This window comes from Danio rerio, chromosome 17 (assembly GCF_052040795.2).
Source record: "Danio rerio strain M-AB ecotype USA chromosome 17, GRCz13ab, whole genome shotgun sequence".
In the NCBI taxonomy this organism is placed as follows: domain Eukaryota; kingdom Metazoa; phylum Chordata; class Actinopteri; order Cypriniformes; family Danionidae; genus Danio; species Danio rerio.
Window position 1 is genome coordinate 22,537,501 of NC_141037.1, and position 12,303 is coordinate 22,549,803.

General features: G+C 35.4%; 2 protein-coding genes across 5 annotated transcripts in view; one reads left to right on the forward strand and one right to left on the reverse strand.

The window, feature by feature from the left end:
• The window catches only part of LOC141378555 (uncharacterized), an 876,076-nt gene that overhangs the window by 721,444 nt on the left and 142,329 nt on the right, over positions 1–12,303 (forward strand). The window lies entirely within an intron of this gene.
• The window catches only part of hspa12a (heat shock protein family A (Hsp70) member 12A), a 59,639-nt gene continuing 55,710 nt past the window's right edge, over positions 8,375–12,303 (reverse strand). For all 4 annotated transcript variants that reach the window (NM_001442057.1, NM_001430855.3, NM_001430854.3 and 1 more), the window contains 1 exon segment: positions 8,375–9,627. In NM_001442057.1, coding sequence (NP_001428986.1) covers positions 8,996–9,627 — 632 coding nt within the window. In that variant the 3' untranslated portion in view covers positions 8,375–8,995.

Consider the following 12,303-nt stretch of genomic DNA (forward strand, 5'->3'; position numbering starts at 1 on the left):
AAGCTCTACACTCAAATTTCAGTCAAGCCGGTCTATAGAGGACCAAGGTGTCCTTGATTTCAAATAGTCCAGCAATAATATGTTCTTGCGTGAACAAGAAAACAGTGGCATTTTTCTTTTGAACTGAATCAGTCATTCTTTGCAGGACATAGGAGTTAAGTGGCCACTTCTGAGAATAAAAACCTGACTGAATGGAGCAGGTTACAGTTCAATGTCTCATACATTATAGCTCATTGCTGAAGGACCTAAAATGTACTCGGTTGAAAAAAAAAAAAAAAGCATAAAATGAAGGACCCGCTTCCTTCCAAACAAAAGCATATACTCTTGACAGATCCATAGAAAATTGAAAATGGCTTCAAAACTCTTAAAATCTGGTGTCGCTAAATTAAAAGACTGTGAGAATATTGCTTTTTTTTGTGTGTAGAATAGTAGAATTTACAGATGGCCAAACAAGGGCTGTTTTCAAATGGAAACTGTGGGTGTTAGAGACGTGACTGAAGTAACAATGGCATGTCTGGAAGATGCCTATTGTTAAGTCAAGGCCTTAGACTAAAGCCACCTGTAGATGTGCAGGAGGTCAGCTAAAATCTGCATTCATATTATTTATGTTATTTTTTTATCTTTTAGAAGCTGCAGGCAACAGGAAATGGAAAGAAAGTGTAACAACAGAGATGCTGTTTAAGGTTGAGCATTGGTTTTACGAGGACATTTAAATTAGGTTATTAAGACCATGAATTAAACAAATGTAATGTAACACAATGTTTCAATTTGTTTTCAAAACGAACATTTGAAGGGAGCGCACTATGAGCAACACTTATTGAAAATACAACTTTATAATTCATATAATATATTTAAAAAGAAAAAGAAGAACTCTGCCTACAAATACTCGAATGTGGAAATAATTATTTTGTTGTAGAGCGCAGGTTAAATCGTGTTCTAAATAAAAGCAACTGCACCTGACAGAAGGATTATTTTTCATATCAAAATGAGTTTTTGTCCTTACCAACAACTGAAATTGATATTTTAGAAATAGCTTCTATTTCTTGCCGCTGAACAACAGAAAACTGACAGTGATCACCTCAGGTAAACCTCATGTGATTCATTAAGTGTTAAGTGTTAATTACCACTTCATGTGGAATCTGTGTGTCATTTTGGAGTCTGCTACTGTCCACCTGAGGTCACATTTCAGTCGCAGATGAATACTTTGAGAGCCTCCCTGACTGAATGAATGAAATACGCAGTTTTCCAACCTGGAGAATTGAAATATAATTGGGAAAACTGCCATTGGGTGGGTTAAATGACCAAAATAAAGACAGACGTTTCAGCAGGGAAAGCACATTTTCAAAGCAGAATATCTGACTTTAATCATTGTTTTTCAGATAAACAAGCATGTTCACTTGGCATGTTTCTTAAATATCTGCAAACATATGGTTTTTTATGCTTTAGAAGAGTCAAAAACTTACAAACAGCACCTTCAAATCAAGAATAAATATACAACCCTGGACCACAAAATGATCAATTGTTCTTTTAAATTGTATGATGGAATGCTCTATGAAGATATTTTTGTAAATTTCCTACTCTTAATATAGCATTAAAACTTGATTTTTGGGTTTTAATGTGCATTGCCAAGTACTTAATTTAGATAACTTTCAAAGTGATTTTCTCAAAGTGATTTACACTCTCAGAAATAAAGGTACAAAATCTGTCACTGAGGAAATACCTTTTAAAAAGGTACATTTTTTAACAGGTCCTTAAAGGTACATACTAATACATAAAAAGTACAAATGTGTTCCTTAGAGTACCTGAAAGGTACAAAAGAAAAACTTGTAGGTACAAAAATGTATTCCAAAGGTACTAATGTACACCTGTATGGTACAAAAGTGTACCTTTTGAAAAAAGGTTCCATCCCAGTGACAGATTTTTACCATTATTTCTGATTGTGTAGATTTGATTTAACCCTCAGATACCAGGTTTTCAAATAGTTGTAACTATCAAATATTGTCCTAATCTATCAAATCATATACTGTACGTCAATGAAAAGTTATTTATAAATCTCCATTTAAAACAAAATCTGTCGTTCTGGTTACGACATAAACTTTCCTAATTTTTCTCAGTGTTTTAGAAAGCAACACATCTAAATAAATTCATCTCAAATTAAGGATGTTTATTTATGTCAGACAAAACAACAATAGTTGTTAGATATTGCTAAATCTTATATTTAAGAGCAAAAATTGTGATTTATTTGATCTAACCTGCAGTAAATTATCAAGAAAGAATTTTGACAACAAAATCAAGCAGAATTGCTAACTTAAAATGATGGTTTATATTCATTCAAATTAGCATTCTATAAAACTACCACCTGATAGAGTTTCTCATGAGTTAAAGCAATGCATAAAATCCTAACATGACACCCGATTAATGTACAAGGCTGCACGTTGTAATAAACAGCTGATTTACAGACCAACTTAAGCAATTTCTTTCATTTAAAAATGTGGCCCACTTTGTCTGATTATAGGCTTTATTTTTAACTGTGAAAAATTACAACAAAGGTTGACAAAATATTAGACATACACTGTAAATAAATGCTGGGTTCCACACATATTCTCCATATTGTCCCAACACTAATCTATTAGGTTAACCTAATCGATTTTACAAAGTAAAGTGGACTGAACATAAAACAATTATGTTGCCCCCTCAAACAATGAAGAGTTGTGTTGTTTCAGCTCATTTAAATTTTTCATTAAGTAATTTGAATGAGCAGCTAAAGTCATTTTGAGTCTATTTAAGATAAGAGCCTATTACACTGAAAAAAATGATTTATTGGATTTTTTTAAGGCAAGTGATTGCAAACAATTTATAAGGAATGAATTTAAACACAAACCAAATGTAGTGATGTTCAATTTCATTTTCTTGTTTAATTTCAGCTTATCTAAATTGTTTGCAAAGACTTACCCTAAAAAATGTAAATTCAATGAATCCTTTTTTTCAGTGTAGAAGAAATCACAGATTTAAATGCGAATAAAGATTTAGCACAAGGCCACTCAAGAAACCACAAGAGGCCAATTGTTTCTTTTGAAATACACATACTTTTTATTGGGTGACATTTTGGCTGTTAGTACTTGGCATTGATTGAAACAGTTGCAAATCTTATTTTCGGATGTGCATATGGCAAGAGCAGTGACTCTGTGTTCACTGATTAAAAATAACCCCGCAGGTAAAGTATAGCATGTGAGTTTACAAAGTGAATGAAAGTCTCTGTCAGCCATCGCGAATCTAAGTGAATGACTTAGGCGACTTTCAAGAATTTAAAGCACAGAATCAAGCAAACGATGAAACTCCTTATAACCTGCTCCCTTCCTTCAGCTAAAACCCAGTTAAATAAAATAATGTTTCATTCAAAATCAAATTCACAGTGAATGGTTAGCAAACGTCCCCGTTTACAGGGATCTTAATACTTTAGACAGAGTGATCATAATTAAACAAGAACAAAATAATAGTGCTCTTTATGTGACTTTACAAGCATTTCATAGCAATAACTACATATAATAAAGATGCTATACATTGTGTTATCAATAAAAAAAAAAAAATCAAAGCAAAGCTGCCCATGAACCGCTATGGTGCAAAAAAAACAAGTATAAAAGCTAGTTTATTTTTTAACATTCACCCCATCAATACTCTCAGAGCAAACAAGATAAAGGTGTGCTTAACGCCACAAATCTGCACGCTTGTATAAATGCGATGACACTGTTTTCAGCCAATGAGAGAGAGTGATCTGTAGTAGCTTGAGTTTTATTATCCGGAGATCTACTGAATCTAAAATAGAATCTTTTTAAGGAACATAACCAACAAAAACATAAAACGTTTTGGTCACTCATGCGAATCGTGCAGAGCATATGCAATTATTTGCAATTAACAATCACATGAGCAGCAAATCCAGATTATAGATAGAGAAGCTTTAGCGTTTTATCCTGTGTGTAAGCCTGCTGTTTTTTTTTTGTTTATTTTATATTCAGTTATACTACATTGATGGTATTTCGCTCACAATTTATGGTCGGTCTGTCAGATGCTTGGCATGACTATTTAGAAGGATTTTTTGATGTTTTTGATCCAGGATCTGTGCTATAATAATAAATAACATCCTGGACAAGAACGATTGGGCGCTTTTAGTCTTGTATTGCCATGGAAAATCAATTACACGATGTACATTTTTTTCCAAACAGCCAAAATAGTTGTTATATTGTTCACATAAATGCTGACATAAAATGTTCAGGTCTCATCACTTCAAATGATCTAAATGTCGATTAGTGCATTTCGATAGCAACATTAATATTTTGCAGTTGAAGCATTGATGTGCACATTCCACACTGGCAGAATGATGAAGTACGGGAATAAGATGTGGAAAGTCACATTGCAATAACTTTATTGCTTTCATTTATTTTACTGTCGCATTTATTTCAGCATCTTCCAAACTTTAAAAACAGCGATTGCCAGTCGTCTGCGGTATCAGAATATGATTTAACCACATACACACTACAAACTACCAGTCACCTCATTTCCTCAAACCAAAAGAAAAATAAACGCAATGATGTACTTCTTCAAATGAAAACTGCGAGTAAAGTTGTTAAGGTCAAGGGTTTTCAAGTCTTGCGATTCTAAAAATCAATATAAGTATTTATATTGTATAAGTAATTCACACAACTGCATATGAAACTGAGAAAATGGGAAAGGAAATTAGAGATTTGATTAGGATTGAAGAATGGAATGGACAGTGGGAGTTTTTTGGTTAATAGGGGTTTATGTCAGGGTTAAGCTGAATGTATGGTTTGGGAATTGGATTAAGGATGTGTTCAAACTTGCCATATTTAGTTTGATTAAAAATAACTCATTAACCATTGAATAGTTTTGGGCTATTTCCAAACAAGCTGTCATAATGTTTCGCTGAAATATGAAAGCAATATGAACCAAATACAGGACGTGAGGTCACACAATGCAACCATAAAAATACAGAATGCGCAAGTATTTCTGGTTTCTCTTGTCAAAGTCACATTGAAGTGCACATTCTTAACCTGATCATGCTTAAGAGGACAATGCATGTGATCATGTAAATGCATTATCCCGTTTTACGGCCATAAACAGCATAACCATAAATTGATCATAGCAGTTTAATTTCTGCACCTTACGCTGATTTTGTAAACATGTAAATGGATTTACGCCAACGAAATCTCAGCAATTCATAACTTGATTTAGTGGATAATATTGTAGGATTTCATTTATACATTTTTGTAATTTCCCCATCAAAGTTGGGATTAGGGATTTGGGAGCACAATTAATTTTAAAAATCATATAGTTTTGTTTGAATAAAATCATATGAATTTGTGTAAATTAGCCACTTTTCATACACTACATAAAATAGCTAAGTTTCCTTGTGACTGAAATTAGGCTGACTTAAACGCATCCAAACAGAGCTAACATTTTGCATTAAAGAAGTAGTAAATATTCCCCAAACACAGATGTGTTCTGTAGCCAAACAATTACAAAAAAAGGGTAACGCTTTGTGTTGATGGTCCATTTGAGTAGACCGTCTGCTTAATATATGTTGATATTGCTCCTTCAACTGACATTTAACTGACTATAAGAAACTTTGCAAGTACATGTCAATTTACACTAACCCTAACCCCAACCCAACAGTCTACTTATAATCTAATGAGAATTAGTTGGTGTGTAGATGCAATGCAACTTTAATTTAAGTGTGACCAAAAAAAGTGTTCTCATCTTATGAGTTGAAGCAGTGCAATGAAAATACATTCACACCTTATTTTGATGGTCCGTTTGTTGAGTTACATTGCATCTACATGCCAACTAATTCCCATTAGATTATAAGTAGACTGTTAGGTTGGGGTTAGGGTTAATGTAAGTTGACATGCACTTGCAAAGTTTCTTATAGTCAGTTAAATGTCTGTTTAGGAGCAGTATCAGCAGATATTAAGCAGACAGTCTACTAATACTCAAATAGACCATCAAAATAAAGTGTAACCAAAAATACTGGTCTAGGCTAATATGAACAAACAGAACCGACCTACAAGTGTGAACACACCCTAAGTTTCAGTTTTCGGGGTTATGATTGGCTTTGAATTTGGCTCATATCCAAATTTAGCATCTACATGAAGGCTGGTGAGAATGGAGGAAAGAAAGTGTGCTCTTAAGGCCTGCATACACACACCGCTCATAAAGCCGCTAATGCTAAAACAATGCTAAAAATCTGTACAATAATCTTTAAATACGGTATATACACAAATAAACATTTTCATTTATCACATACTCTCAAAAAGAATCTAAAATTAAAAAAATAAAAAACAAAGCAAGAAAATCAGTGGCTTCTCTTTCTAAGGATAAAAGGCAACTAGCATATAGCGATGGCTATCATTTCGAATCATGTTGCAGGTCCAGCTAGCGGCTTCTCATGTCACGGCCACTTCAAATGAGGACTAAAATTCACATTCCAGGATTTATGCTTTCTCATTCCGCTTCGAGCAACATACTGACCAACAATATGAAAAGATACACTGAATTTTAGGATGAACAAAAAAAGTGTCCTCAATCTCCTGCCAAATAGAGTCGATGTAAGAGTCGAGAACTCCTTCAAATGCCTTAACACGTAAAAAAACCACAAAGAAATTGATAAAATGATACATTGAAACAAAACAGTCAAACAAAGTTTGAGATTTTTGTTGTTCTGCGTAGTCCTGTAACACTAGTGTGACAAACATATAATCATTTTGTCACGGGCATCAGCACCTTTGTTTTATGTGTTATGTGTTTAGGTACCATTCTCAAAGTTGGTTGAAAATGCTTGAGATGAGCACATATTGATTTTCAGTTTCAGTCTAGCAAACTGGTCACTAGTTCAGCAGCCAAAACCAGGTTTTGGAGGTAAAAGACCAGAAGCTTAAGAGCAAAGCAGTATATTTTGTAAGAGAACGATATTATATTTCCACCATGACGTGTATATAATAAGACTGATGTAGCTGCCTTAACCTGTACTAATAAATGGTGCTACCCCCAATTGCGCTACTAGCAATACGCAGCTGCATTTTGGCTCTATCCATGCAGAGTTTGCATCTCTGTGCTGAAAATAAGCTACTAAGACTGCAGAGAAACTGCAATAGAAGCATACAGAGAATAACAGACTGAGGTGAGAGTCAATGAGACCAAATCAACTTTGGCCAGATGTGAAGTTGAGTCTGGTTGTGGGTTTGGAAAATGAAATAACCAACTAAAATGACATGAATGGCACAACTATTCAAGCAAATGTCACATGAAAGGCCGGCAAATGAGTATTAGTTGAGACTCCAAGCCTACAACTGTCATCTCCTGCTCATTCTCTATTTTTAGTTTTCTCTTTCGTTCGCTATCCTTCTACACTGCAAAAGTAACGTTTTGATCAGTATTTTGCCTTGTTTTCCAGTCAAAATATTAAAGCATTCTTTAAATAAAAATATTTACTTCAGAATCTAAATAACATGTTAAGGTTATTTTTCATAGTTTGATATGTATTCTTGGATGTATGTGATGAAAATTCTAAAAATACGTTTTAGATGTTTAAGTATGCACTTGATTTCTGTAATGACAAAGCATCCTTATCTCAGTACCATGTGATCCTTTTAGAAATAAGCAAAATGGAAATATTCTGTTGAAGAAACACTTCAAAATTCTCAAAGCTTTCTCTGGATGATTTATAGTTAGGCTATTAGGTGAATCATCATTATACTCAAACCCATGTCCATAAACTCTAAAGAATTTTCAAGTAGTCTCTTAATATTAAATGTTAAATAACCTTTGATTAATTTAATGTAAACTGTAAAAAGTGATTAGTTACTTATAAAACAATTAAACCACTTTACTTAATAACAATGTAAGTGAACCCATTGAGAACCTATTGGAACTGTTAAGTTGATTTAACTTAATTTTTATTCATTCATTAATTTTCTTTTCGGCTTAGTGCCTTTAATAATCAGGGGTCGCCAGAGTGGAATGAACCGCCAACTTATCTAGCATGTGTTTTACGCAGCAGATGCCCTTCTAACATAATAGTTTTAATAACTCATTTCTACTAACAGATTTATTTTATCTTTGTTAAGATGACAGTAAATAATATTTTACTAGATATTTTTCAAGATGGATAGATTTTTATATATATATATATATATATATATATATATATATATATATATATATATATATATATATATATAAAAGGAGCTAATAATTTTGATATAAAATGGTTTTTAAAAATTTAAAACTGCATTTATTCTCGCTGAAATAAAACCAATAAGACTTTCTCCAGAAGAAAAATATTACTAGACATACTGTGAACACTTCCTTGCCCTGTTAAAAATCATTTGGGAAATATTTAAAAACGAAAAAAATAGTAATAATAAATTAGAGGGGGGCTAATAATTCTGACTTCAACTTTACATTCTCTTACATTGTATGATTTCTTGCACAGCTGGATTTTGGACTCATGAAAAATAATAGTTTGCATTGGCCAAAACTGATTAGCTGAAGTCACACTGATGTGATGGTCAACAGATGATTCGGCTTGGTCTTAAAGCATTTTTCAATGGCTTTTTTTTTTTTTTACAATTCATAATGGTGTAGCAGTCAAAATAGAACAAATGAGCTCATGTATAAAGCAAATTCTGGATCTTTGTCATTGAGGGGTGGGTCTTTTGAACCACCCGAACGCCTCTGGCTACAGGCCTGCTTTAAAAAAAAGTTATTATAAATTATATTTTAAAAAACGATTAGGTTTTTACAGCGTATCCTTGTTGGATAAATGAACTTTTTCCAGAATAAAAATTTTAAAAAGATATATATATATATATATATATATATATATATATATATATATATTCGTTTTGAGGATGATTTAAAGATTTTTGACTGGAAAACATGACTAAATACTGAGTTTGTCTGCAGTGTGTGTTTTCCTCATCTACTGACCAAGGAAATCGATGCTCGCTTTGACAGTGCGAGATGTGGCCACGTCGACAGCCATGGCTCTGATCTCGGTGTCTCCGAACTGCATGAGTGTCTGGATCTCTCTGCGTGCCGCTGGACTCTCAGTACCGCTCACATCCAGCTTCAGCGAGCCGCACTTCCTCACGCCTGGGTCCGTGATGAAAGTGACCGACTCTTTTTCTGAGCAGTACACATGGATGACGATCACCTGCTGCGATGGCTTGGCTGGTGTATAGCTGCGCTTTACCGTTTCGCCCAGTGCCACCGACTGATCGGCAGAGATAAACGTGTCGAAGACGTCGGTGCACCAGCGCATACCGTCCTTCACCAGCATCTTTTCAGGTGGGTGTTTGCCTTCCACAAATCGGTTGAGGACGCCGACGCCGTAGGTGAGTGGAGAGCGGCGCACTTTTATAATGCTTGGATCCAGGCCGAACAACACCGCCCCCTTCAGGATGGTCAGACCCACGTCGTGCGGAATAATGATTCGGCTGCGGCCCTGAAGCATGTTCTGGACCGCCTGCTGCAGCAGTGGAGACTCTGCGAATCCACCCACTAGAAAGAGGAACTTGATGTCTGTCACTTCAGGCCTGTCAAATAACTCAGCTGGAGAATAAACACAGAGACAGAAAAAGAAATTAGATTTTGGCCCTCCTCAAGACAGAAAACCTTTTAATCTTTGGTTATGCCGAGTTCAGTCACAAATGTTTTCACACTGCATGACTAACTGGGCTAGAGTTTTGTCGCTGCTATGTTTACACTGGAAGATGGATCGGCGAAAGGGGCTTTCAAAATGCATGACTTTACAATAGGAAGAATCGCCGACAACTTTGTCCAAACTACGTTTCACATCCAAAAACAAATAGAATATCTTTTGTTATTAACTACATAACAAGAAAGAAGCCTTTAATGGGGTAGAAAATGTACATATTTGCTTACTTGGGTTTGTAGGGAATTAGCCATTTCTCCTCAACTTTCTTTTTTACCTTTCTGCACTAAACGTCAGCCAGACACAGTGCTCCTGTCAAACCTCCACTAGTTTTTCCTCCATTTCTTGGGTCAAAATATAACGAAAATAAGCACTTTTAACTTCTCCCTCAACCTCCCGCTGGCCTGCAGGTAAACACACACTAGTGAATGCTGCTTTCGCGTTGGCTATGGGCGATCACCGATGTTAATTCTAGCCAAAACTTATTTCACACGACATGATTTGAATCGTCGACAGGTTCAGATATTTAGCATGCCAAATATCTCACAGGCATCGGCGACTCATCTGCGATTCTCTCAGATGACGTCTTTGATAGTTCATACTGTGTGATTGTCAAGCACCGATTTGCCTGTGATTTCAGTAGGGCTGTGACGGTAACCGATTTTCTGTTACCGCGGTGATGAAGCAAGAAATCAAGCGTTAACCGTGCATATATATATATATATATATATATATATATATATATATATATATATATATATATATATATATATATGCATGCACTACATAGCAGGGCATTAAGTATTAATCCATTGTAGGTAACCCCAATAAACCTAATCGGGCGTGCTGCGGGCGCACTGTGGTTGGTGCTCGGAGAACGCAGCATCTTTCGCAGCATTTTTCGAAAAAGAGTCAGATTGCGGGGAGAGTCTGAGACAGAGAGCTTTCAAAGAATGTGGCGTTCTTGTTGAAAACCTGTTGTAGTGCTTTTCTTGTTGATCATAAATTGTGAATTTTAAGGTGCTCTTCACATTCTTCTTCTCCCCTCCTTGTTGTGACTGTTAACACACCTATGGTATAAAAAGCTGTGAGCTGAGCGCCGTAGAGGCTAAGTCCCATTTACTTTGAACTGACATTTTCTCCTGTTTTTGGTTTAGTCAAGGAGTAGGCTAAGGGTAGTATTTGTAATATATGTTCTGCATTTCTTTTGGCTCATTAGGTAAGTTATCTTCGAGGTGAAGTTAGCTAATATTTTGTTTATTGATTTGGCCTTACTCAGCCCTGGAGCTATTTTTTTGCGCTCATTTCTTTTTTTTCTTGTAAATACAATATTTTCCTCCTCCTCACAATAAAAGAACCTTTAAGGCCATTTAAATCATAACCTGCCAACTGTTTATTTTTTTTTCTTTAACATTTATGTTCAACCTCAGCCCTAGACATTTGAGGTCGGAACACCGATAAATGAATGTCATAAACAGTCATGATATAGGCTGCTCAATTCATTTTGATGATACAGTTTACATATACATAATTCGAAACTGAATACTTCACTTTTATTTTTTAGCAGGCAATGTTTGTGTTTTGGCCGTGGCATATAGCGGACCTGAAGGCACATTGCTTCATCTTAAAGGTTATTCGTTATTTTTGTTTATTTTGTAGATCACTGACCAACAAAAATTAAGATACAAATTGTACAAAACTGAATTCGTTCCAAAAATATTTTTCTACCGACAAAAATATTTGAACTGTATATTTATGTGCGTCCCCATTCGCTACACAAGTGCAGAGTTTGTTTCGCTTCATGGGAAAAAAAGGATTTAATTAATGCTCTACTGCAGGGCTATTCAATTGGCGGGCCGAACCCGGCCCCCGAGGCTGTTTGTTCCGGCTTTCCAAATGGTGTGACCAAGACATCGAAAATAAATTTAGTAGAGTCGAAAAACGGCCGCTATAGTTATGAAGTGACCTGCGTCTGTTTAATACAGCGCGAGCTGTAGAGGCGCAGAGCGTGAGTCATCATAAGCGAGTGGTGGGGACAGCCGAAAACATTTGGATATGTTTTGTAGGAAATGCCTTTTGTTAAACGCACTGATATTATTAATAGGGATGCAATGATTTGCTGATTTAACTGCGCTTTAATTCTTCACAGTTAATTAATCGTAAAGGCTTCTCTAAGCAGCATTTCTGTTGCACAGAAAAGTTATGACAAGGTGCCAACTGTGCGCTAGTTTAAAGTTCAACAAGTACACTGAGGCTACTACACACGCACACCGGATTAAATATAGCAATCATCAGTCAGTTTTTTAGGAAAAAATCAAAAAGTGATGTAGTACAGAAGGGTAAAAGATGTGAACGTTTTTCAAACAAAAACACACCATAACGCACCCCATGAATGCAATCAATCCTTCAAAATGAGCTGATGGACTACCTTTAACACGTGAGAAGAATGTTACATGGCTTAGAGCAAAATGACTAAAAGCAATTTATAAGCAGTGCTGTTGCTGCTTATAGTTTTAGTCTGAGCAGATCGCAGCTGAGCTCGACCAGCAGAGACAAGAGCAGAGGGACTGAGT